We start from the raw sequence: 26,345 nt of genomic DNA, 5'->3' as shown, positions 1-26,345 counted from the left end.
AATGGCAAAAATGAAGGAGGAAGTGGTGGTCTTACCTCCCTCAAGCAGACACGACAACGACTGCGATTCAGACAGTCAAACACATTTATTAGAAACTCCAAAAAAATGTTTGCAACGCGTTTCGCAGGCTCAATCCCGCTTCATCAGGCAATACAGGGAGGAGTATCAAGCGATCTGCACAAGGATTCAAGTTAACAGAGGTGCTTAACTTTAAACCGTGCAGATCGCTTGATACTCCTCCCTGTATTGCCTGATGAAGCAGGATTGAGCCTGCGAAACGCGTTGCAAATTTTTTGGGGGAGTTTCTTATAAATGTGTTTGACTGTCTGAATCGCAGTCGTTTTAAATGAGGCAGGAGCCTCACTTCCCATAACTCTGTAAGCTTCTATCATAGCTAACTTAATTCAATTAGCTATGGTAGATTTAGAAGCTCTCTGTCCTACAGTTTTCCCTGAAAATAAAACAAATAAGGAATTTGTCTTCCTGACATCTGAAGTTCTGCTCAAGTATTCCAGAACACATCTTCTAACATTTAAAGTGACTCCGAGCTCATAAAAAAATGAAAGTTGTACTCACCTGGGGCTTTCTCCAGCCCAGTGCTGGCCGGGAGGTCCCACGACGGCGTCCTGGCTCTTCTCCTTCTCCTCGCTCCGGAATGGCTGACAGGCCGCAGCCCGGGCGACACTCAGCAGAGTGTCGGGCTGCTCCTTCCGCATATGACATGGATTACGTCACACGCCGGCCGCCTCGCGTCATCACGGCGGCCGGCGTGAAAGTACTGCGCATGCGCGATTAAAGCGCGCATGCGCCGTACTGCCACGCCGGCCGCCGTAATGACGCGAGGCGGCCGGCGTGTGATGTAATCCGCGTCATATGTGGAAGAAGCAGCCCGACACTCTGCTGAGTGTCGCCCGGGCTGCGGCCTGTCAGCCATTCCGGAGCGGGGAGAAGGAGAAGAGCCAGGACGCAGTCGTGGGACCTCCCGACCAGCACTGGGCTGGAGAAAGCCCCAGGTGAGTACAACTTTCATTTTTTTTATGAGCTCGGAGTCACTTTAATGAGTGAAAAAAATCCTCTCTTTTTCACAACTTGGATTCACACAGAAGGTAGGCAAAATAATATCTTGCAACCTATGAAACCTAGACATAACTTTCGGACAAAACTTTGGATCTGTCTGTAATACTAACCTACCCTGAAAAATCTGAAAATCAGGACCCTTCATAGCAAGGCCTGTAGCTCACTAACCCTCCTGGCTGCAGTGATGGCTACTAAAAATACAGTCTTTAATGTAAGATGTTTAAAAGAACTGTCCTCTAGGGGCTCAAATGGACCCTTGGACAGTCCCTTTAAAACCACCGATAAATCCCAAGGAGAAACGTATGGTTTCGAAACTGGCAGTTTCTTACAAAGAGCCTTCAGAAACCTCACTATCAAAGGAGAGGAAGACAAGGGGATACCTGAAAAAGCAGCAATCTGCACTTTAAGCGTACTTACAGAAACATTTTTATCCCAGCCGTCCTGAAGAAAATCCAGGACTGCTGGAACTGACAGGCTATCAAACTTAGAGCCAGACAACCAAAGATGGAAAGTTTTCCAGTATTTCAAGTAGATCTTCCTAGTAACTTATTTATGGCTACCAATCAATGTAGAGGCTGCCTTGTTAGATACTTCCAATTTTTTTTTGAATAAGGCTAATTCAGGATCCAGACTGACATATTCAATCTGTCTGGATGTGGATGCCACATGTTCCCTTGCAGCAGTAGATCTGGCCTGCAAGGAAGTCTACAAGGATCTTTTGATGCCAATCTCCTGAGAGCTGAAAAACCAACTCATTCTTGGACACCAATGTGCAATCAAAATCATTCGATTTTTACAACCTCTCCATTTGCTGATGACTGTCGGAATCAAATTGAGAGGAGGAAATGCATACAGAAGTGGAAGGTTCCACTCTTGAATAATGCATTCACCGACAGACTTTGTTCTCTTGGATTGAGGGAGAAGAAACTCTGAATCTGGGCATTGTCTTCTGTTACGAACAGATCAGTTGACGGTGTTCTCCATCGTTTTATGATGTCTGCAAACACCTCTCTGTTTAGAGACCATTCTGATGACAGAATCCTGTTTCTGCTCAGTTTGTCTGCCTCTATATTGAGTGTTCCCTTGAGATGAACAGGTATGATGATAACACATTCTTTTCTGCCCAAGACAAAAATCTCCTCCGCTTCTTACTGCAACAACAGGGATCTCGTGCCTCCCTGTTTGTTGATAAACGCTACTGCCGTAACGTTGTCCGACTGGATCAGAACATTGGACTGTGACAATATCGATTGTGCCTGGAATAACACCAGCTTTACTGCTCTTAATTCTCTCCAGTTGGATGACCTCTGAGACTCCAGTTTTGCCCTAAAAGGCTCGGTGAGCTATGTGAGTTCTCCAGCCCCAAGCGCTTGCATCCGTAGTTATTACCTTGTCTACAGGCTCCTTCCAAGGCCTGCCCTTCACAAGGTTGAATTCCTCCAACCACCATTGCAGAGACAACACAACAGTTTGAGGAATTGTGATTTTGAAATCTAATGTTTGTGGACAACCGTCCCAATTTTCTAGAAGGAAACTCTGCAACTTCCTGATGTGCGCCAGTGCCCAGGGTACTGCCACAATTGTGGATGACATTAATCCCAGCACAGACGAAATCATCCTTAGGTAAACCTTGTCTTCCCTCTGTAAATGATTTCACTGCCAAAATTATCTTTAGAATTTTTTGTGGAGGAAGGAAAATCATCTGATTTACTGAATCCACGAACATGCTGAGAAAGGGAGTTTTCTGACTTGGAATCAGAGAGGACTTCTCCAGGTTGATGATCCAACCTAGGGATTGCAGATGTTCCGATACCAGATTCAAATGGCTCTTCAGCCGTTCTGCTGAACTTCTAGAATAAGCAAGTCGTCTAAATACGGAATAATTAAAATCGACAGTTCCCTTAACGGAATCAATGCTTCTCCCAGAATCTTTGTGAACACTCTTGGGGCAGAAGTGATCCCAAACGGGAGGCAAACTGGTAGTGTTTTACCATCCCATCTTCCTGCAAATTTTAGGAATTGTTGCTATTTTTGGTGAATCGGCACATGCCAATATGCATCTCTTAGATCAAGAGATGCCATAATGGCCCCTGGAAACAGTAGTTCTTACTGAAAATATGGATTCCAGAAACTTTCTTTTTCATAAACTGGCTCAGCTTTTTAACCACCCTGGCGGTAATGACGAGCCTGGCTCGTCCAGCAGAAACCTGCTGAAAGTGGTAACGACGAGCTAGGCTCGTCAATACTGCCAGGGAGATTTCCTCTTTCTCTGCGCCGCCAGCTCCACTTTTCCCTCATCAGAAAGATTCCCCAGGATGGCTGGATGCCTGTCTGCACGCTGTGGGTAGCGATCTGTGCTACCCCCAGCGTGCAGAACTAGCATCCAGCCACCCTGGGGAATCCCTGTGCAGCCAGCGGGGCAGAGTATGTGCTGGCTATGCGGGCGGGTGGGGGGATCCCCCTTCTATGTGTGCGGATGGCCGAGTGGGGGCTCCCCCTTCTATGTGGGTGAGTGGGGGAATCCCCCTTCTATGTGTGCGGATGGCCGGGTGGGGGTTCCCCCTTCTAAGCAGGGGAATACCCCTTCTATGCGGGTGGATGTCCGGGTGGGGGATACCCCTTCTAAGCAGGGGAATACCCCTTCTATGTGGGCGGATGTCCGGGTGGGGGATCCCCCTACTTTGGGGGATCCCCCTTCTATGCGGCGTGCTGTGGGTGTCCCCCTCCTCCCATACGATCTCCCCCCCCCCCTGTCTGAAGCACCTTGAGGTGGGATCTACTCACCCGAAGGCTCTCTCCTGCGGCGGCTGGCTCACTTCCTCCTCCATTGCCGAAGTCCCGGTCTGTGTAGTTACAGTACGAGGCTTGGTGACGTCACCAAGCCTCGTACTGTAACTACACAGAGAACGAGACTTCGGCAATGGAGGAGGAAGTGAGCCAGCCGCCGCAGGAGAGAGCCTTCGGGTGAGTAGATCCCACCTCAAGGTGCTTCAGACAGGGGGGGGGGGGGGGATCGTATGGGTGGAGGGGGACACCCACAGCACGCCGCATAGAAGGGGGATCCCCCAAAGTAGGGGGATCCCCCACCCGGACATCCGCCCACATAGAAGGGGTATTCCCCTGCTTAGAAGGGGGAGCCCCCACCCGGACATCGCGCACATAGAAGGGGGATTCCCCCCCTTAGAAGGAGGATCCCCCACCCGGATATCCGCCCACATAGATATCCGCCCACATAGAAGAGGGATTCCCCCCCCCTTAGAAGGGGGATCCCCCACCCAGACATCCACCCGCATAGAAGAGGGATTCCCCCCGCTTAGAAGGGGGATCCCCCACCCAGACATCCGCACACCTAGTAAGGAGACCGCCCCCCCTTAGAAGGGGGATCCCCCATCCGGACATCCGCACACGTAGAAAGGAGATTCCCCCCCCCTTAGAAGGGGGAGCCCCCACCCAGCCATCCGCACGCATTCAAAGGGGAATCTCCCCCCTTAGAATGAGGAGCCCCCACCTGGCAAGGCCATCCGCACACATAGAATGGGGATCCCCCACCCACAAACCTGGCTCCCTATACATCTGGCTCCCTATACATCTGGCTCGCTATACATCTGCCTACCTATATACCTGGCTTCACATCGGACTACCTAAAAACCTGGCTATACATCTGGCTCCCTGTATACCTGGCTATACATCTGGGTTTTATACTCACCATTGGCGTGCTTATCCCTCGTCGCAAACCTCTGATAGCTTCCCTAGTGCCTTCTTCCATGTCCCTTGGCAGATTTTTCTTCTCCCTCGGCAATGACATGTCCCACGCCGATCGGCATTGATGACACCAGGGTCACACAACATCATCAACATCTCAATGCAAACACTTTTTTTTTAATGGAATTCAATACAATAACCTATATTGATTTCAATATAAAAAAAAAAGATTACACAAAAAAAAAAATTGAAAATTATTTGAAATTGATTGAACCACTTTTTGCACAGAAATCCTGGGGTAATTGAACGCCAGGGTGGTCAAGTTCAGAATCAGGCAGAACCTGCCCGATATTTTTTTTTTTTTCACTACAATAATAGAAGCCCTGTTTTTGTTCCTTTATTGGCACAGGATCTGTTTTAGCATGTTTTGCAATATACTCAAAATTTCTGGAACCAGAGTGGGATTTCTGGGGGTCTTTGAGACCATGAATCTTGATGGTGGAGATAAAGCCACCTCTATTTAAAACCAAACTTTATTGTCTGGCGAATAAACAGGCTTTTTGCCACTTTTGTCCACCTGAGAGAGAAGTATCTTAGCCTTCCCCCCACCGCCTGACACGAGTCATTGAGATTTTGACTGGGTCTCCAGAGCCTTTGATTTAAAGCCCCCTTTCCTGGACGTATCAAAAAGTCCATCTCCTGCCTTTTCTCTGATCTTTAGAGGCATCCTTTTGATCACCCCTTGGCTTACTAAAAAACTTCTTACTTGCAACAGCTTTTTGCTTCTTAGGAAAATATCTTCTTCTTGTTGGATGTTCTTTTCAAAGCTGAGTCTAGCTCTGGACCAAACAACAAATCTGAGAAGGTACACCACACAGCCTATTTTTGGATGAGATGCTAACCTCCACTGTTCTAAGCCAAAAAGCTGCACGAGAAACATTAATTCGAGCAGTGGATAAAACTTTGAAGCAGACTCAGATTCTATTTCTCTAGTGTCTGAATCCTTAGAACTAGCTGCAAACTCAGCCTGACTAACATCAACTTCAGTCACAGATACTCCAGATACTGCAACCTGAGAAGTAGATGGATTAGCATTCAATAATGAGGACTTAATTGATTCCAATGAAGCATTAATCTCCTCTCTAAAGGATTTCAATGTATCCTGAACAGAGTGACCCAGCTCCTCCCCCATACCCCTTTCTATGCACAACTGACAGTCTTTGCATAGGGCAACATCATCTTAAAATTGCACAAAGAGCATCTTTTATAATTAGGAGGGGGCTTATGCTTATCTGCAGCAGCAGCTTCAGCAGTTTTAGCAACAGCCTCAGTTCTGGCCTGCCTGGCCTGCCAAACAACAAGGCATGAACTCTGTTCACAGCTATAGCACATTCAGTCCAGAAAGAGAAGCCATTATCTCACCTTCTGGCCGGCCTGGTTGCTCTCAATCCACTCAGCGTCTGACATGTCTCCAACTGTCATGTCCAGCGCAGGGCCAAACTCCCTCTGAGCAACAGTGCTAACCGGCCTGCGCAGCCTCCTCTTAAAAACATATCCGGCCTGCCGTGATTGGATGAGGGGAGGACCAGAAGTTCAGAAGAAGTAATAAGCAGGCATCTACAAATTTTTACATTCGGCATGCCAGCCGGAAATTACGCATCCGGACGCGGCCAAGCGCTACGCTGCACTTGGCCGCCGGCTTACCTCCGTCCTGCTCCTCCGCCGCAAGGCCACCAAGGGGAACCCACGCCTTCCACGCTTGCTCTCCCTGGCAACGGGAGAGAAAGGTAGGCAAACCCCAGTAAAGATCCAGCCTGGGGCGCACGGCCAGACTGCCTCAGTACCGCAGTCTCAGCCACCCAGAAGGATCCACCTGCAGCCCAGCACACAGGCTTCACCCAAAGGGGAGATGCTGACCTGCCTCGACGCAGGAACAAACAGCACTGAGGGTGGACTAACCATGTGACTTTTTTATAGGGGAAGTGCTGTCTGTTCCTGTTCCTGGGAGGAGCTACGTCTCACCTATGCCCTGAAGGATTGTAGGAAAAAGTCATTTTTAGAAGGGGGAGGACAGATACAATTTTTTATCTCAGATTTTTCTTTTGCTTCGGATGTCCTTTAAGATGAACTTCAGATTCCTGCTTTGTGCAGTCACCCTTAAAGACATATGACTGTATTTCTGCTGTATATCGATCGTGTCAAATAAACTCCTTAAAGTTTGAAGGCGTCTATCAGTTCTACCTCCTTTGCTGCTGCTGTGAAAAATGTCAAGTTAAGACAGGTCCTGTGATATGGTACCGAACAAAGGTGTGGTGTTGTTGCCCATAGCAACCAACAAATATTTGTTACACCCACCCTAAGATTATATCCATTATACAAATATCCAGAGAGCCCGCATCTTTGAATTTGCCATCAGCCTATTGGTTGTTGCAATCCAATGGGATTCCTCTCTTTTAAGAAATCTGCAAAAACAGTGAATACATCAAGCAGAAGGTTTCCATTACCTCCTGTGTGGTAAACTTGAACTGAGACCTAATATATATGCAGTAACACACAAACTCTCACAAAGAAATTCCAGAACAGAGACTAAGCTTTACACTTAATCAGTTGCTCTCAGTTATAACTGAAAGAAAACTGATTTTCAAAGTAATGCCCATGTTTTCCTATGGCACAGTTCACACTTAAAGGGACTCCAAGCAGTGCAGAAACTATGGAAAAGATGCATATCATTTTAAAGCTCTCTTTCTCCTCTTTCCAATGATATATAAACCGCCGCCCTACGCCTTGTAGATTTCACTATTTTCGCAATTGAAATTGCCGCGGCCGCGATTTCGAAAATAGAGAAAACTAAAAGGCGTAGGGCGACGATTTAGGTGTCGTCAGAAAGAGGAGAAAGAGAGCTTTAAAATGATATCCATCTTTCCATAGTTATATTGTATTACACAGAGCGACTTTTTCTCAAAGTCAGCAGCTGCATTCAGCAGAATGGAGCTGCTGGCTTTAGGAAAAAGTCGCCCTGTGTAATACAATGTAACTATGGAAAGATGGATATCATTTTAAAGCTCTCTTTCTCCTCTTTCTGACGACACCTAAATCGTCGCCCTACGCCTTTTAGTTTTCTCTATTTTCGCGATTGAAATCGCGGCCGCTGCAATTTCAATCGCGAAAATAGCGACAACTAAAAGGCGTAGGGCAGCGGTTTATATATCATTGGAAAGAGGAGAAAGAGAGCTTTAAAATGATATGCATCTTTCCATAGTTTCTGCACTGCTCGGAGTCCCTTTAACACGTTTAACTGAAATCTTCTTCCCAATGCACTGCTATGGAAAAAGCACGTACCAATGCGCACTAATGCACACTAATGCATACCAACTGATTAAGTGTAAACGGGGCCTAAGCCTTTACAACCTTTCTAAGTAGATTTATAACTGCTTTTAAGAAGATACATACAAGTGCATGTCTTGATTCTGTTTTCAGACAGATTTTATTTTTTCTCAATGCATCTACAAAGTACATTTTCAGCATCTAGGAAGTGGGGAAAAATACAATTTATTTTGAGTATTTTTTGATTGCTGGGATCTGAAAGGATATCTAAAAGAATAATTTCCAAGTCTGCCACTGTGTGTCTGTCTGTATGTCCTTCCATGCCCCACTCTGCTGTAATGGCCTATGCCATCCAAACTTTGTATATTGATCTTCAACCCATAGCGGTGTAGGTTGCTTGTACTTTGTAAAGCAATCCCAGACTTTTTACTGAAGAAGGCTAACGGAAATTAGCTGAAACGCGTAGAGGTTATTTTTAGGACTGTATCCCGTTTTTTCAAGCGTCTAGGAGCCTAGATGGCCGCGATAGCGCTTAGCGGCCATCTGAATAAAAACAAAGTTCCTACAGCTTTTAGGTGACGTCACCAGAACAGCTTGCGGCTGATTGGAAGAGAGAGCGAGCGTCACGCTGGACCTAGCAGCAGGAAGTGACGTATGCGACCAACCAACACCAGGAGCTGAATGGGAAAGAAGCTCTGAAGCACCCGGCGGCGTACACAACTCGTAAGACTGGGAGAGGAGCGTGCTTTACAAAGGTATTCTGTCACAAAATCTGCCTATACTATACGGATATATTTTAAACAGGATTCAAGCAACTGTATGCCTTTTTTGTTAATATCTACAAGGGAAACTGATTTTACTTAATGTGGATTGAACATTCTGAGATTGCCATTTGTTCAGATTTTCAAGCTATGCGAAACGTTTTTATGGGACTGGAAACATTACCCCATTTTTTGGATAACCATTGGAATTGATATTTGTGACTACCGTATTTTTCGGACTATAAGACGCACTTTTTCTCCCCCAAAAGTGGGGAGAAAAAGTCCCTGCATCTTATAGTCCAAATGCAGGGAATCCCAGACTTAAAACCACTGACAAACAGCTGACCCGCCGCATGTCGGGATTCCCTGCACTCCTGTGGTCTTGGATCCTCCTCGATGTCACCCTCAATGTTTGCCAGCATGTCCTTTGTGTTGCCTGTGTGCCCCTCGCTGCGCCATTGTCATGTACTTAGCGGCAGAAGCCGCTCGTATCAAACAGCAGACTGTCCCCATTGTATACATAATCAGTCCGCCTGTTTGCCCCTCGCTGCGCTGTGTTATGTAAATCAGCGGCAGAAACCGCTCGTATTAAAGGGCAGACTGTCCCCTGTATACATATTCAGTACACCTGATTGCCCCTCGCTGCGCTAACCTATGTGTAATGTAAATCAGCGGCAGAAGCCGCTAGTATCACTCACCGGACATAGCGTGCCTGCGGCGAACACGGACTCCTCTCTCGCTCACTCCTTCCCCCAAGTGCCGGTACTTCATAGTCGCGTCATTACACACGTGGTCGCACAGTCCGTGTTCGCCGCAGGCACGCTATGTCCGGTGAGTGATATTAGCGGCTTCTGCCGCTGATTTACATTACACATAGCGCAGCGAGGGGCAATCAGGTGTACTGAATATGTATACAGGGGACAGTCTGCCCTTTAATACGAGCGGTTTCTGCCGCTGATTTACATAACACAGCGCAGCGAGGGGCAAACAGGCGGACTGATTATGTATACAATGGGGACAGTCTGCTGTTTGATACGAGCAGCTTCTGCCGCTAAGTACATGACAATGGCGCAGCGAGGGGCACACAGGCAGACACAAAATGTATACACTGGGGCCAATCTGCAGTTTAATACTTGGGACAGCATGAGGATACTGGGGAGAGGAGGCATAAACTGGGGGCAGCATGAGGACACTGAGGAACAAAAGGAGGTCACTGGGGGGCAGAAGAGGGAAACTGGGGGGCAGCATGAGGACACTGGAGTAACAGGAAGAGGACACTGGAGTAACAGGAAGAGGACACTGGGGGACAGGAGGAGGACATTGGGGCCAAGAGGAAAACACAAGGATGACAGTAACAGGACAGTAATTGGGAGAACATCTACAAGATGCTCCTGGACCATAGACGTACCAGGTTTCGTATATATATATATTTTTCCTGGTTTTACCCTCTAATCCTAGGTGCGTCTTATAGTCCGGAGCGTCTTATAGTCCGAAAAATACGGTACTTAAGACCAATAGGAGAGCCTTTAATGTTGTCCACATAGGCTTGATAGATTACACAGCCCCGTGATTCATTTTTTATTGATTTATAATCAAGCTTCTGAGAAATTGATTCTGGGTGTGATTGGCAAGTGACTAGTGTGTGTGGATTGGACAAATGTTGGATTTGTGGGTGTGTTATGTATTTTAGATTTTATGAGAAATTTATGGAATAAAAGTATCAACCGTTTTTTAGCGCGTGTTCCTTCATAGATAAATTGTTTTTACTGACAAAATTCAAATTATTGCCACTCATACCGCTCTGAAGCTAAATGCACAAAACATGTGCTCAACCTGAAAAATGTATTCACACTTTGGGAATTAAAAAAATGATCCAATTATGCAATGTGATTGGTCTTATGGGATTTGTCTAATCATGCAATGTGATTAGTCCAATCTGATTCGACCAATCGTGCAATTCCATTGGCCTAATCTGATTGGTCCAATTGTGCTGTTCGATCGGGCCAATCTCAGTTTTCAATTTGTGCAATTTAATTGGTCTAATCTGATTGGCCCAACGGTGTGATCTGATTGCTTCAATCATGCAATATGAGATGGGACATACTCACTAAGTCCAGAGAGATGGTGTCCACATTCCTGCCCACACCAGTTAGTTTTATTACTAAAGTAAGAAAAACATCTGTGAGAAGACACAGGTGGAAAGTTTACTGAATCAGGACCTATGTATTCTTTCTGTAAAACTAAAAATTCCTTTATGTGCTTGCCTAGTATATTAAGGCAAACAATGGGACACTCTGTGCATTTTAAGATGGATGATGAATGCCTTGAAATTGTGTAAGAAACTGTAAAGAAAGTAGTAACATATAATCCGCACCCTAGACACTACAAAGCACCATGGGCCTGTAATGCATTAACTGCACCACACTGTACACTGGAGAAGTTGGGTGGAGAGGGATTGGCTACCTTTACTGGGGTGCATCAGGCTACCTATATTGGGGGATGCTAGGTACAGTACCTATAGCAGAGCAGGTGGCAGGGAGAGGGCATCTAGCTACCTATACTTGGGGGGCGGGGGGGGGGGGGGGGGGGGAGCTAGCTACCTATAATGGGGGGCATCAAGCTACCTATACTGGGGGTTGCTAGCAGGCTACCGGACATGTGTTGGAGAGGGAGCAGAATGATACCTATACTAGGAGGCAGGGATCTGGCTACCTATGGCAGGTAGCTACCTATACTGGGGGATGCTAGCTGGCTACCTATAGCAGGCAAGCAAGGGGAGGCGGCATCTGGCTACCTCCCAGCGATGTTTAGTCTCAGTTGTGAATTATGTAGAACTCTCCTCCCATTCTTTGAGATCAGGTATTGATTCTACTAACTTTAGAACACAAAGTAAACAAATAGGCATCTATGAGCAGTAAAGATATCACCACCTGTATTAGGCCCCATTCACACTTGCGTTTTACCTTGCAAACGGACCGGATCCTGATCGGATCAGGACCTGATCCTGATCGGAACCGTACGGTTCCTATCAGGATCCGATCAGGATCCGGTCCGTTTGCATCAGGCATGCATCAGGCTGCCATCCGGATCCGTGGGCAAAAAATAGCGAAATTAAATAAAAAAATGTTGGGGTCAGCAGAAGGTGCACCTGGTGCACCTGTAGAATCAGGTTCCTCCGCTGTAGGCCTCACCTCCACCTCCGACATTCTGCCAAAACAGCTCCAGCACGTCTGTCACTGCTGCTCCACTCCAGACATGCTTGGCCCATGTGTCCCCATCCGAAATGGCCGCTTGGATACGCATAGGAAGTGGGGTAGAACGTCAGGTTTTTGTAGGCAGTGTGTTCTGTGCCTTCCATTTCCCATTGGTTTCTGTGTTCCGGATGGTGCTGTCAGGCTCCGGTCAGGATGCGTGGGCCGGAGATCCGGACCCAAAAAATAGCGCATGTTGGAAAAGAGTCCGGATCCGATCCGGCTCCGGTACGTACGGAACGGACGCGTGTGAACGTCCGCATAGACAATACATTGCTATGCAGAACATACGTTCCGTTTGTACAGTATGCGTTCCGGATCCGATCCGGAAAATCCTGAAGGCGAACGCTAATGTGAACCGGGCCTAACATTTAAGAAAATCTGGGAGAGTAAAGCTTTTACAATGGGAAAACATGCACTAAATTATTTATAAAGTTATATTGTTAACCTCCTTAGCGGTAACCCCGTGTGTGACACGGGGTAAGCCGCCGGAGGGTGCCGCTCAGGCCCTGCTGGGCCGATTTGCTTAATTTTTTTTTTGCTGGACGCAGCTAGCACTTTGCTAGCTGCGCCAGCACCCCGATCGCCGCCGCCGCGCGCCCGATCGCCGCTATCCGGTGCGGCGCGCGGCCCCCCCCCCCCAGACCCCGAGCGCTGCCTGGCCAATCAGTGCCAGGCAGCGCCGAGGGGTGGATCGGGTCTCCCAATGACGTCCCGACGTCGCTGACGTCGGTGACGTCATCCCGCCCCGTCGCCATGGCGACGGGGGAAGCCCTCCAGGAAATCCCGTTCTTTGAACGGGATTTCCTGATCGCCTATCGCCGGAGGCGATCGGCGGGGCTGGGGGGATGCCGCTGAGCAGCGGCTATCATGTAGCGAGCCCTCGGCTCGCTACATGATAAAAAAAAAAAAAAAATTAAAAAAAACTGTTGCGCTTCCCCCTGGCGGTATTTTTCATACCGCCAAGGGGGTTAAACATAAACAATGGTATTAAACTATATTCTGGAAAGTTCCTATTTAAGCTCAGCACATACTAAACAATATATAGATAAACACGCACGCACGCACGCACGCACGCACACACACACACGCACACACGAAAATATTCAATATAGCAAAATAAAAGAGGCAATTCCCGATCAATATGTCATCAAACTATCCATCAAGTCTTGAGTGTAAATGCCTTTCATTGCACAACTCATGCTGGCAAGGGCATAGGTGGCAGCAGTATACAAAACAAAGGTTTAATAGGTTTCTAAATCTAGCTGAAGCAGTGGGACTAATACTAGGCAAAGTTTCTGCTTAAAGCATACCTGAACTCAGAACTTCCTCTCTGCTCTAAAAGATATGCAACATCATAATAACCTCTAAATCCTACAATTAATCTGCAGCGTTTCTACTTCCTGCTTTCACAGAAGCAGGCATATTGTTAACATCCTGTGCTTTCAAATAAGCTTATCTGCCATGGAAGTCAGCTAACACAGAGGAGAGATCAAATTACAACTTGTGATTTGACACAGATGAGGGGGGGGGATTAGACAGGCTAAACTCTGTAAATAAATACAGGGTGCATTTTGCTATGTTCCTTCTGTCCTGTGCAAGAGTTCAGGTCCACTTTAAATTTTGTTTGCTATTGGAAGGGTCAAGGTGGTACATTAAGAAAACAATAAATATCAGGTAGATATTTATAGTTTACCTTATCTATCTCTAAATTAACAATAAGTGTCTAGCTTTACTTTATGTACATTGCATCAGTTACAGCTTATGAAGCATTGTTAATAATGACCAGCAGAGGGCAGACATCACATACATATTACAAAATGTGCATTATTGCAGACTTTTGAACAAGGAAAAAAAAGTAAAGTAAGCCGGAGGTGAATAGGAGAAAATGATTTTTACTTAACCTGGGCCTTCCTCCAGCTCCCTATAGTCTGTCAGCTCCCTTGATGTCCTTCTAGTCAGATCCGCTGTGCTCCTGTGAAGTCTGTGATCCAGCTGGGTTGCAGGCCCCACACCTCCTCCATCACACTTCTGTGCAAGTGCAGTTAGAGTCGTAACAAGCTGCGCATGCACAGAGTGCTCCCGGCTACAGGCACAGCCAGTATTGTGCATGCGCAGTAGTCTGTGAGTGAGCCAAGCTGCAGACTTTACAAGGCTGACGGGAATAAGAGAATGGAAATGGTAGAACATTGAGGATGCTGACTGACTACAGGGGGTTGGAAGAAGCCCAAGGTAAGTAAAAATCCCTTACACCCAATGCTCTCAGGTACACTGTAAAGTAAACTTGAACTGAAACTAACCTGGTGAAATAAACAATGATATATACTATCCTACCCCTAAATATGACTTTTCAAGAATACCAAACATTTATTTTGTGTTGAAAATCTAAAAAAAAATAAAAAAAAAAAAAATTGTTTTCTATGTTTCAGACGTACACAATCTTGACCCCTTTTTATCTGTTCCCTAAACTAAGATGTTCTCTATCAGGCAAGAGTTTTATTGGTAGGTAATAATCAGTGAGTGTTACACTATAGTTCAGTCCTACTAAAAAGAAAGTGCTGTTTGCATGTCTGAATTCTTAACCCTTACAGTAAGAATAATTATTTCTATGCAAGAATTTTTATCTTATCTTGCCACATGTTAGTTCAGGTACCCTTTAAACGACTACTGTAAGGGGGTAGGAGGAAAAAAGACCTGAACTTACCCGGGGATTCTAATGGTCCCCCGCAGCCACTCACTTCTGGAATTTCCGACTTTAAAGAGAGACTAAAGCCAATAAAAATAGCGATTTTTATCTACCACTCCTCTTTTGCAAAATCAGCTAAGATGAATTGCCGCATTCCCGCGGCATAATGAGGTCTTTAGCCCCCCGAAATCCCCGGGGCAAAAATCCCCTGTTACTTCCTGGAGGAGGCAGAGCTTTTCGCTGTAGCTCTGCCTCCAGTTTAGTCAATCAGCGCTGAACGCCGCCTCTCCCAGTGAAAGAAGACTTGTGGTTCACTTGTGGTCTAGATACAAGGCAAAATACTCAGCTTATATTTTATAGTGTTAACAAAAAGTAATCCACAGCATTACTATTTTGTTTGGTTATCCATAAAAACCTTCAGACTGTCACCCTTATGTTGCCTGATATCATTGAATTGTTCTCCACCTTTGCACCGGAGAAATTATGTCTAATATCAGTCCCACGGCTGCAGTCATGAGATTTGTAACGTTTGATGCAGTACAAAACCATGGTAAACCTCAATCTAACACTGCTACTCTGTGGCTTTCCCACACATCTGTGTACAAATGTATCAGCACACCGATATAATGTAGTTCACGTTCTTTTATTGAGCCATGCGTTCCACAAAGATAAAACCGACAATTGTTTCGGGGGCCACACAGGGTCCCCCTTCTTCAACCACACGCCTTGAAGAAGGGGGACCCTGTGTGGCCCCCGAAACAATTGTCGGTTTTATCTTTGTGGAACGCATGGCTCAATAAAAGAGCGTGAACTACATTATATCGGTATGCTGATACATTTGTACACTGACTTACTGGAGACACAGCCTATGTCTCAGTATCAAGCACCCGGCTTATCTTTGTGATGGTGTGCCCTGCGGGATCCATTCTATTTCCCACACATCTGTCTGAACTTAACATAGTTTCAAGAGATTTTCATTAAATGTGTTGTTTATATTGAATCTAATAATCTATTAAAATAGTCACATAGTGAATGGGCAACTTAAAGGAAACCTAAAGTGAAATAAATGCCAGTTTAATTAAGAAAATGCCAGCTTCTTTCAGCTCCCTGAAGTCCTCCTGGTCCCTCGCCATCATTCTGCACTGCTCTGATAAGCAGCAATGCCCTTCTGACAGCTGCATGTGGGGCAGTCAGGTGGCTAGAAGAAGCTCCAGCTAAGTTAAACTGGCATCTTTTATCCACATTAGGTACCCTTTAAGGCTCCTTAACGCTGTAGGATGCACTGAACGTTAACGTAATGCAAAGCATTTCCATTGCAACGTAGATGCACTTTATTAGAATTAATGGGAACACATTCACTATCTGCTAAAATGTGTGCAGCAGTGCATTGTGCATAGCAATAGAATAAGTGTGAATGGTCTCATCCAAAACACTGGGGTGTGTTCTGGCTACCAAAAGACGTGAGCATTAGGGCTTTTTCAAACCGAGGCGGTGCGGTATTCTTACCACACCCCAACGCCGTGCAATGGAAGTCTATGGAGGCTATATTATACTACCATGTTACGGTGCGACGCAACGGAAGTGACGTTTTTCGCCGTATCCCTGACGCAGGTTACAAACTACGTTCCATCAGCCCGGAAGTGATGTTAATCTATAGCGACACGTGGATGTTTAAAACATTACCATTGTGACGTTGCGCGTGCGCGGAAGTGTATTTAAACAATACACTTCTGCATACCAGAAACAGGAAGTGACGGCAAGCACGCATCACGCGAGTGTCACTTCCTGCTTGGCCGGGGGCCAGACAGAGAACTCCACACAATAGTGCAGTGTTCCCCGAAGGCCTGTTTTTGACGGTGCGATGCAGTGTGTCGTCACGATGAATCACTGACGCTAGTTACTGGTGTGAAATGCAAGTGGTGTCATGGTCATATTCAAACAGGTCATCCTAGTGCTGGAAGGCAAGAGTTTGAACATTTGCATGCGAGAGTGCGAAGGGTTAATAGATTTTTCTAGTGCTGGAAGGCAAGAGTGCTGTCAACTACATCACTATGACTATCAGCAGGACAGCCTAGAAAGTCAGCATTAGCAGCATACATATTTTCTGGCAGCATGGTTTATCTTCTCTGGGGACTAAAATAAATACTCTTTCTGTAGCCTATATGGCCAACGCATCATATTGGGTGTACATTTGATTAACAGGGGCTATGCCAGGGTCTGCAATGCTGCTCAAACTGGAACAGGAAGCAGTGTGAGCACGGCATTGCAGAGGAGACAGCGTGAACCAGGCAGCTGCCGCTCTAGCAGCTGATGCAGCCTGTGAAGCTGTATCATGCGAGAAAGCACATTGACAGGAGGGGGGGGGGGGCCCAGGGTAAGGCAGAAAGGATAGACGTCGGACCACCCCTCGCCACAGCTTCTCAACACATGCTCGGGCAGGCCTGTAACCCCTACTCCCGCCCCCCACCAGAGACATTCGGGGCACTATGTGCAACAACAACCGGGGCACCATGGGCAGAGATTCAGGGGAAGTGCCCTGAATCTCTTGCCCTTATGACGCTCCTGATGATAAACTGTGGATACAGTGGACAGACATGTAGAACACTTATATCTCACCATTGTAAGTGATGTGATCATTTGATCCAGTGCAGCATCCAAAATGTCAGCTGGTATTGGTCGAAGGTTACTCAAACACTGTAGAATGCACAAAATGGTTTGGTGCAGACCCTGTAGGTAAATTGAAGAATATATTTTCATTTTAATACTTTGATGTTTCTAAAACATGCTTAAAGGGAACCAGAGATGAACGATTCACATAAAATAAACATATCAGTTGATATCTTGTAAAGAATAAATGCTCTACCTGATAATTTCGCCACTTTGGTGTGCCTTTTTGAGTGTTTTTTATCCATTATTGCTCCTGGAAATATCCAATATGGCCGCCGGCTCATACCTGTTCTGCTTCCGGGTTATGAGTTGTTCTGGATGTGCTGTCTAGCCTCTATGAGACTATAGACAAGCAGGGCTGCTGCAGCCTTTCATCTGTCTGCTTTCAACTATTATTCTGGTATGATGTGTGGCTGCCTGTAGGAAGTGTCTCATAGAAATGAAACTGCATACAGTAGATAATGACTGGCTGCACACTGCACACATATACACTTGTCTGTTTCAGATCTGAGCCAGGAGGTGGCAGGCTTGGGCTTGAAAAGACTCCACAAAAGAGTGACTCAGCTATAATGATTCCAGGTCAAACCTAGACTGAATCTGTCGGTGGATTCTTATCACGGTTGATAACAGATAGATTAGACTGAGAAGAATAAAACTAAAAGCAGGGTAGGTGTTTACTGTCATGTTCCCACTGATAAATGTAATAAAATACATGAGGGTGCTTCGTCTCTGGTTCTCTTTAAAGCATACCTACAGCCAAAAAGAAAGACAAACATTGGATATGTATCTCAGTAGTGGGAAGCCTTTTTATAGCCCAGAGGCTTTCCTGATCCACTTACTGCCTACTGTTCCAAGTCACTCTTGTGGCTGTGTTACCTCTATGTACAAGTATATCTGGACTGGGCATGCCCAAGTAAAGTCCATGCATGCCCAGTAGAACAAAACATTTGTGCCTAAAGGAAAAAAAGGTGGGCATGGGTGGTGTCATTCTACTGGGCATGCACAGACTTTACTCATGCATTCCCAGTCTAGTTGTGATCATACTTGGCTGGGAGCACAGCCATAAGAAGGAGGAAGTCCTGTGCAGTAATGATGGGCTCTAAGAGGATCTAGGTAGCTTCTGTTTCATGTAGAGGCTTTCAACTACTGAGGTAAGAATCTATGTTTTACTTCCCTTCTCTGTCACAGGTTTGCTTTAAAGAGGAATTCCACTGAGAACCGTTGTAAAAGAAAAAAAATGTAGTGCAGCTCCATACATTGCAAAGTTTACAGGAAAATATAATTTTAATAAGCTTAAATTGTATTTATGTGCTTATAAAACAGGGACATACCACATTATTCCAAAAAGAAACTGCTAAATGCATGTGTCACAATGTACCTGTTCTGTACAGCTAAGTAGCAAAAAAATTTGTTTGGGTGCCAACACTCAGCTATTGTTTGGGCACCAGTGTTTGGCATGATTGATGAGGTTGGGTGATAATTTGGTTGCAGGTGTTTGGTTAAGTAGTCAAAGTGCTGGCTTATAAAAATTTCAACTACCATTGCTTTCACTCAGAGCCAGTGGTAAATATGACAAAAGTGGAGTGTTTTTTAATGTCTGTACACACTGATGACTGATGTCGCCCATCGGGGTTCGAAACCTGATTCCCTTAAAGTGTACCAGAGATGACGTGACCTGGTAAGATAGACATGTGTATATACAGAGGCAAGCATACAGACACGTATGCTGTGCTCCTTTTCTTTTTTTTCCCTGCCTGAAAGAGTTTATAATTAGCTATGGAACTGAAAGTTTTTCTCCAGTCAGGACCCAGTCGGCTCACCGATAACAAATTACAGCTATAAACCACTTTCCTAACCAGATACCTGGGCTTCTGACTGTGAGGGGGAAAGATAGAAAGGTCAATTGTTCATGTATTTTCACTCTGGGCCTCTTGAGACACTGCAATTGAGCAGATACTAGGAAACATTAAATCTGCTTTGTAAATTTTTATACATAAAATAAAACCTTGAGATATCTAAAAGAGTAATTTTTAGGAGTAGAACTACAGATCCAATTGTTTAACTCATTAGTTTATTTTCATCTCTGGTTCACTTTAACCAGTTCAGCCTTCAGTCGTTTTCACTTTATGCATTCAAACAATGTTCACCTCTCATTCATTAGCCTATAACTTTATCACTACTTATCACAATGAACTGATCTATAGCTTGTTTTTTCCGCCACCAATTAGGCTTTCTTTGGGTGGTACATTTTGCTAAGAGCCACTTTACTGTAAATGCATTTTAACAGGAAGAATAAGAAAAAAACGGAAAAAAATCATTATTTCTCAGTTTTCAGCCATTATAGTTTTAAAATAATACATGCCTTCATAATTAAAACTCACGTATTGTATTTGCCCATCTGTCCCGGTTATTACACCGTTTAAATTATGTCCATATGACAATGAATGGCGACAATATTTTATTTGGAAGTAAAGGTGCATTTTTTCCCGTTTTGCATCCATCACTATTGACAAGTTTAAAAGTAAAAAAAAAATAGAACTATTTCATCTTTACATTAATATTTAAAAAGTTTAGACCCTTAAGTAAATATTGACATTTTTTTTAATCGTAATTTTTTTTTTTATATTAACCAGCTGGGCAGTATGGACAAGCTCAGCTCGTCCATCACCGCCGGAGGCTGCCGCTCAGGCCCTTTTTCATGAAATAAAGAGCAGCACACGCAGCCGGCACTTTGCCAGCCGCGTGTGCTGCCCGATCGCCGCCGCTCTGCGGCGATCCGCCGCGAGCAGCGGCGAAAGAGGGTCCCCCCAGCCGCCTGAGCCCAGCGTAGCCGGAACAAAAAGTTCCGGCCAGCGCTAAGGGCTGGATCGGAGGCGGCAGACGTCAGGACGTCGGCTGACGTCCATGACGTCACTCCGCTCGTCGCTATGGCGACGATGTAAGCAAAACAAGGAAGGCCGCTCATTGCGGCCTTCCTTGTTTATTCTGGGCGCCGGAGGCGATCGGAAGAACGCCTCCGGAGCGCCCTCTAGTGGGCTTTCATGCAGCCAACTTTCAGTTGGCTGCATGAAATAGTTTTTTTTTTATTTAAAAAAAACCCTCCCGCAGCCACCCTGGCGATTTAATCAGAACGCCAGGGTGGTTAAACATTTTATTTGGGTATTTTTGGGAGGGTGGGATGTAAATAGTGTTTGTTTGGGGTAAATATATGTGCATTTTTATTTTTTATTACATTTAGTTGTAGTTTTACTTTTTGGCCACAAGATGGCAGCCATGAGTTTGTTTACATGACGTCACTCTAAGCATGACATACGCTTAGAGGGACGCATGAAGCCAGAAAAAGCGAAGCTTCCGAGAGAAGCTGTCGCCTTTTCTGCGGGGGAGAGGAATCAGTGATCGGGCACCATAGCCCGATTCACTGATTGCCTGGCTAACAAACCGCGGGCCGGGAGCGTACGTGCACGCGTACAATCGGCCGCGGGAGCACGCGGACGCGCACATGGCGTCCTGGACGTAGGTACTTCGTCCAGGAGGCATAAATGGTTAAGTAACCTCACTGGGTTAATGCTGTACAAACACAGTGTTTTAACGCGGAGAGGTGAAGAGCTGATAGAGCAACACAGGCTTGACGTCACACAGCGGCTGGGGCGAGGACAAAGTAATCATCTGTCGCTCGGCTAAGTTGATCCACTTGGCACATCACTGGCAGAGCGGCGGATCATCTTCAGGGGCCACTGTACACACGCTGGATTATCGGCTGAGGCGGTCATTATCAGCAGTGTTAAAGGATTAGGGTAGGGGATGTTAGTATCATTGGTTAAGCTAGGTGTACTCGAGTTAGGCATTAGAACTGGATTAACATTACAAGGGGAGGTTAGGGTTAAGCATCAGGAAGGAGGGTTTGCAAAAAAAAAAAAAAAAAAAAAGGTTAACATTAAGAAAGAGGATGTTAGGTGTCAAGAAGGGGATTTTCATTACAGAAATTGGTTAAAGAGAGTGTGACGCCTCCAAAAATACCTGTTTTTACTTGACAGTCCTCTTTAGCATTAATGCCATAGGTGAAACGCTGCATCCCCGCAGCTGAATGCTCAATCAATACCCCCAAAATCCCTGGGGCAAATTTCAGGGGCTCCTTCCCGGAAGAGGCAGAGCTTTGCGCAGTAGCCTCTACTCGCGTCAATCTGTGCGAATCTCTGCCTCCTCCCGCCCCTCTCAGTCTTCTTTCACCGAGAGGAGCGGGGAAAGGCGGAGATCCGTGGAAATTGACACGAATAGAGGCAGAGCTACAGTGCAAAGCTCTGCCTCCCTTGGGCAGCAAAATCCACGACCTGGAAATTCGTGGAATTTTTCCCCAGGATTTTGGGGGTTTTAATTGAGCGTTCAGCCGCGAGGATGCATCGTTTCAGCTATGGCTTTAATGCTAAACAAGACTGTCAAGTAAAAACAGGTATTTTTGGAGGATTCAGACACTCTTTAAAGACCACCTCCAGTCAAAAAAAAGGTCTGAATGGCAATACATACAGTATATGTAGTCTAGGCACTGTGTACAGTTAGATGAACATATAAAGTTTACATCTGGTACATCATATTGGATAGAACTGGCTCACATTTATATCTGTTAGCAGCACTTCCTTATTCCTACTGAAGCTGAAAGCATTGAGCCCACCTCTTCAGCCTAGTTGACACCCCTTCCTCTCCCCTCCCCTGCTGTCTGCCTGCCTGGATCAAATTACTTCTCTTTTCACAGTGTGTAGGAGTGAGAAGACACAGGAAAACTGCAGCAGCCTATCTTATCATATCTGTCTGCTATAATTCTTATTTTAGATGTCTGTTTGTCTGCCAAGATTAGATCACATGGACATGAGGGATGGGGTTATGACATCAATTCCCCAGTATCCTTTGCACCTATGGTTTGGAAAGAAAAAAAAGCCCAGGGCCCAATTTCACACTGGGGCCGGGGATTTCAAGACCATGGGCCATATGCAATTTACTTTTTTGCCTTATTTTTCTCCAAGTTGATATTTTGCACCTTGTCAATAAAATGCTTTTTAAGCCACCAGGAAATAAGAAAATACACTGAATAATTCTGACAGTACTTTCCCACCTATTTTTGGAATGTTTTCAATTGTAAAGTGCTGAAAACTTATTTTAAATCAAAGATTAAAAATTATCTCCTAGGAGAAAATGAAGGTGAAAGAGTGAATTGCATATGGGTCCGTATGTGGAATACGGACCCTAGGGGTGAGAAAATCACACTTTATCATGTGTGACTTTAAATATCTTGGCAACTTATAAGGTTTAAAGCAAACTGTAATTTATAATTTAGGTACTCTTTAAAGGGACCCACAGCGAAAAACTGTAAAATTTAAAATATGTGCAAACATATACAAATAAGAAGTACATTTTTTCCAGAGTAAAATGAGCCATAAATTACTTTTCTCCTATGTTGCTGTCATTTACAGTAGGTAGTAGAAATCTCACAGAAGTGACAGGTTTTGGACTAGTCCATCTCTTTATAGGGGATTCTCAGGCATATATTTATTTTTCAAAAGTACTTAGTGACCTTAACCACTTCTGTACCAGCAATCTCTGCCCCCTTAAGGACCAGAGACTGCTGGTACCGAGGGCCGGATTTGTACTTCCAAGTACCCTAGGCCAGCTGTCACCAACCGCCCCCCCCTCCCCCCATCAAATTCTCTTCAACCCTCTGAGTAACAATAACTGGTTTGAATGAGCTCCCCTCCATTTTGCTGCTCTGCTCCTCGTTTGGCAAAGAAGCAGTGCATGCCCAAAGCATTCCCGGCCTCGGCTGCTGTGCACATCTGAGTGCTAAATTGCAAGGAGCACGAGTAGCCAGAGCATGTGCTGCTTCTTTGTCCTCTGTGTGACTGGCTACAGACAGTCAGAGCCACAAACAGGTGACAGGGCAGCACTATTGAAAGAAGCTCATCCAAAACAGAGAACATGTGAGTAGAAGATCTAAAACTACACATGCTGACATACATGCGCTTTAGTGACATTATAGTACTTAGGACAAGGCAAGGAAGGACAGATGAGTCAGTAGGAAGTTTTGAAGTTATTAAAACAGAATGATAACATTTATTAGCTAAGTGTAAATAAAAAACGTGAGCCTTTGGCCTCTTCAGACTTTGTATATGTTTGTAGACTTTATACTAACAAGATGTTAGAGCACACAACTATATATACATTCAGCATTAGAAGGAGATACATAGTTTGTTTTGCAAATATAAATAAATGTAATATAATTTGGTAAGCCTCTTTCCTTTTTTGGGTATCCATGATTGCAGAGCTGTGCCGTGAACCCATAGTCAGTATGTTTTGTGCGTGCGCAATTTGGATTATTTACAAACTATGCATGTGCAGAATGCTCTGGACCATGGTTGTCTTGCCGCTTAGAAACATAATGGAGGAGATTGCATGAACCATAGCTGCGACTGAGATCAGTTGCAGCTTTTTAAGTGTAGCTACAGCAGATGGAGAGGAATGTAAAGGAACTGAGGGGTCAGAAGTAGTATTCCTCCCCCTGCAGCTGGAAGAAGCCCCAAGTATGTGTAAATCCTGTTTTGTTTTTGCTTACGGTAGATCACATTTTGTGGAATTGTGCGGTGGTTTTTTTTTTATTCTTTAAATCACACTTCAGCTGTGCTTAAAGTGACCCTGAGACGAATAATAAAATATTTATACATACCTGGGGCTCCCTTCAGCTCCCTCTACAAAGATTGCTCCCACATCATCATCTGCCTACTCCTGTTAGCAGCCCCATAAGTTTGGCCAGTCAGCTGGGAGCGCTCTGTGCCTGCGCAGTAGTACTGTTCAGATGCAGAGTGCTCCTGGGGATTGGGTGCGCCCTGACTCGCCAAACTATCAGGTCTGCTAACTGGAGAATAAGGAGGCGGAGAAAGATGGCGTAAGAGCGATTGGTGCGGAGGGGGCTGAAGGAAGCCCCAGGTATGTATAAAACGTATTATTCATCTCGGGGTCATTTTAAAACTATGCACTTTTACTTACCTGGGGCTTCTTCTAGCTCCCCATAGTTCATGAGGTCCCACAGCATTCTCTGGTCCCCCACCATTCCCCCACTGGCAGCTCTGTAAGTTTGGCAATCTGAATGTGCATGCACAGTCCCATTCACGCAGCCTTATTAAATATGCCCCCATTCCATTCTGGTCCTTTAACCCACACTGTGGCCCCCAGTTCTGGTCCTCCCGTCCCCCTAATGCAGGGGTGGCAGGGGGTAATTTGGTTACCTATACTGAGGGGATGCAGTCATCTGGCTACTCATACTGCTGCACAAGACCCTCTTCTTTCTTCCATGTGTGTACAAGCACAACTGTACTAGATGTGTGTAAGTACATGCCCAGTAGCACAAAGCAGCTTGCCCAGTAGCACAAAGCAGTGCAAAGAGGAAAAGGCCATGCACAAGTGGCTTTGTACTACTGGGCATGTGCAGACCATACTCAAAGAGGACGAGTACAGTTGGGCTTGTACACAGAGGGAAGCACAGCCTCAAAGAAGAGAGTCCTGAGCAGCAGTGAGCTCAGAGGGTCCCAGCACTGGAACAGTGGGCCCCAAGAGGATCTACTATGGTACATATCTAACTTTTATTTTGCTTCAGGTTCACTTTAAGGCTATATGTTTGGGGGAAAAGTGAGTGTAAGTTGAGGGATCAGGTTGGTTGAGATGCTGTTGGTCAGAAACAAATTGTTACAAAACAGTTGGTAAACACGGCTTTTCTTTTCACACAGGCTGTGCTGAGAGAGAGACCTCTGAAAAGCACTTTAGTGTTTCTGCCTAAAAGCTCTATAGGTATGTGGGATTTACATAAAAACAGTTTCTTTGATAGCTGTTCTTTAAACTCTATGCAGTCCATATGTACAAATGCTATGCTGCAAGACATGTGTCAGAGTCTTTCAAAGCAACTCACCTGTCCTGAATGCAATAAGGGAAGTGCAGACTGTGTCACTAACCCTACCAAACTACCGTCCAATCCAAGGCCTTGGTAAACATCAATCAAATGGGCATTTATTTTTAATGTGGACCTGAGGTGAGAGTGATATGGAGGCTGCCATTTGTTTCTTTTTAAACAATACAATTTGCTTGACAGCTCTGTTGATCTATTTGGCTGCAGTAGTGTCTGAAGTACACCAGAAACAAGGATGCTGCTAATCTTGTCAGTTACAACAACAATATTGTCAGAAACACCTGATCTGCAGCATGCTTGTTCAGGATCTATGGCTGAAAGTATTAGAGGCAAAGGATCAGCAGGACAGCCAGGCAACTGATATTGCTTAAAATGGAAATAAATATGGCAGCCTCCATGTAACTCCCACCTCAGGTTCACTTTAACAGCTTTTTCATTAGGTTTGATGTTTTTATTTAATCTAGCCTATTAAAAATATTGTGTAGAGTAAGGCTGCTTTTATTTGGGCACAAGAAACTGTATACTAGCTGCAAAATAAAGATTCCTTGAATAATTTGGAATTACTGGATGAGATACATTTTGCACAGATTCACAAAGATGTGTTGTAATATGCACACAAATTTTTCGAAAAATGAATGTAAATACTGTATATACTTTAACTACTTTGACCTTTTGGACGTATAATATACGTCCAAAAGCCTGCATGTGCACTCCTGCGGCCGATCGCACACGTGCACGCACGCTCCTGGCTGCAGTTCGTTAGCCAGGGAATCAATGAATCGGGACATGGTGCCTGATCATTGATCCCTTTCCCCGTCAGAAAAAGTGACGGCTTCTCTCGGAAGCCTCGCTCTTTCTGCCTCTTACGTCCCCCCTAGTCCCTCTAAGCGTACATGTTACACATAGAGTGACGTAATGTAAACAAACTCATGGCT

General features: G+C 45.2%; 1 protein-coding gene across 3 annotated transcripts in view; it reads right to left on the bottom strand.

The window, feature by feature from the left end:
• The window catches only part of PTPDC1 (protein tyrosine phosphatase domain containing 1), a 310,105-nt gene that overhangs the window by 39,233 nt on the left and 244,527 nt on the right, over positions 1–26,345 (bottom strand). For all 3 annotated transcript variants that reach the window (XM_068253617.1, XM_068253618.1, XM_068253619.1), the window contains one exon: positions 17,418–17,528. In XM_068253617.1, coding sequence (XP_068109718.1) covers positions 17,418–17,528 — 111 coding nt within the window. The remainder of the gene's footprint in view (positions 1–17,417; positions 17,529–26,345) is intronic.

The sequence above is a fragment of the Hyperolius riggenbachi genome, chromosome 9 (assembly GCF_040937935.1).
Source record: "Hyperolius riggenbachi isolate aHypRig1 chromosome 9, aHypRig1.pri, whole genome shotgun sequence".
In the NCBI taxonomy this organism is placed as follows: Eukaryota; Metazoa; Chordata; class Amphibia; order Anura; family Hyperoliidae; genus Hyperolius; species Hyperolius riggenbachi.
This window is presented reverse-complemented; position numbering and strand designations above follow the sequence as displayed.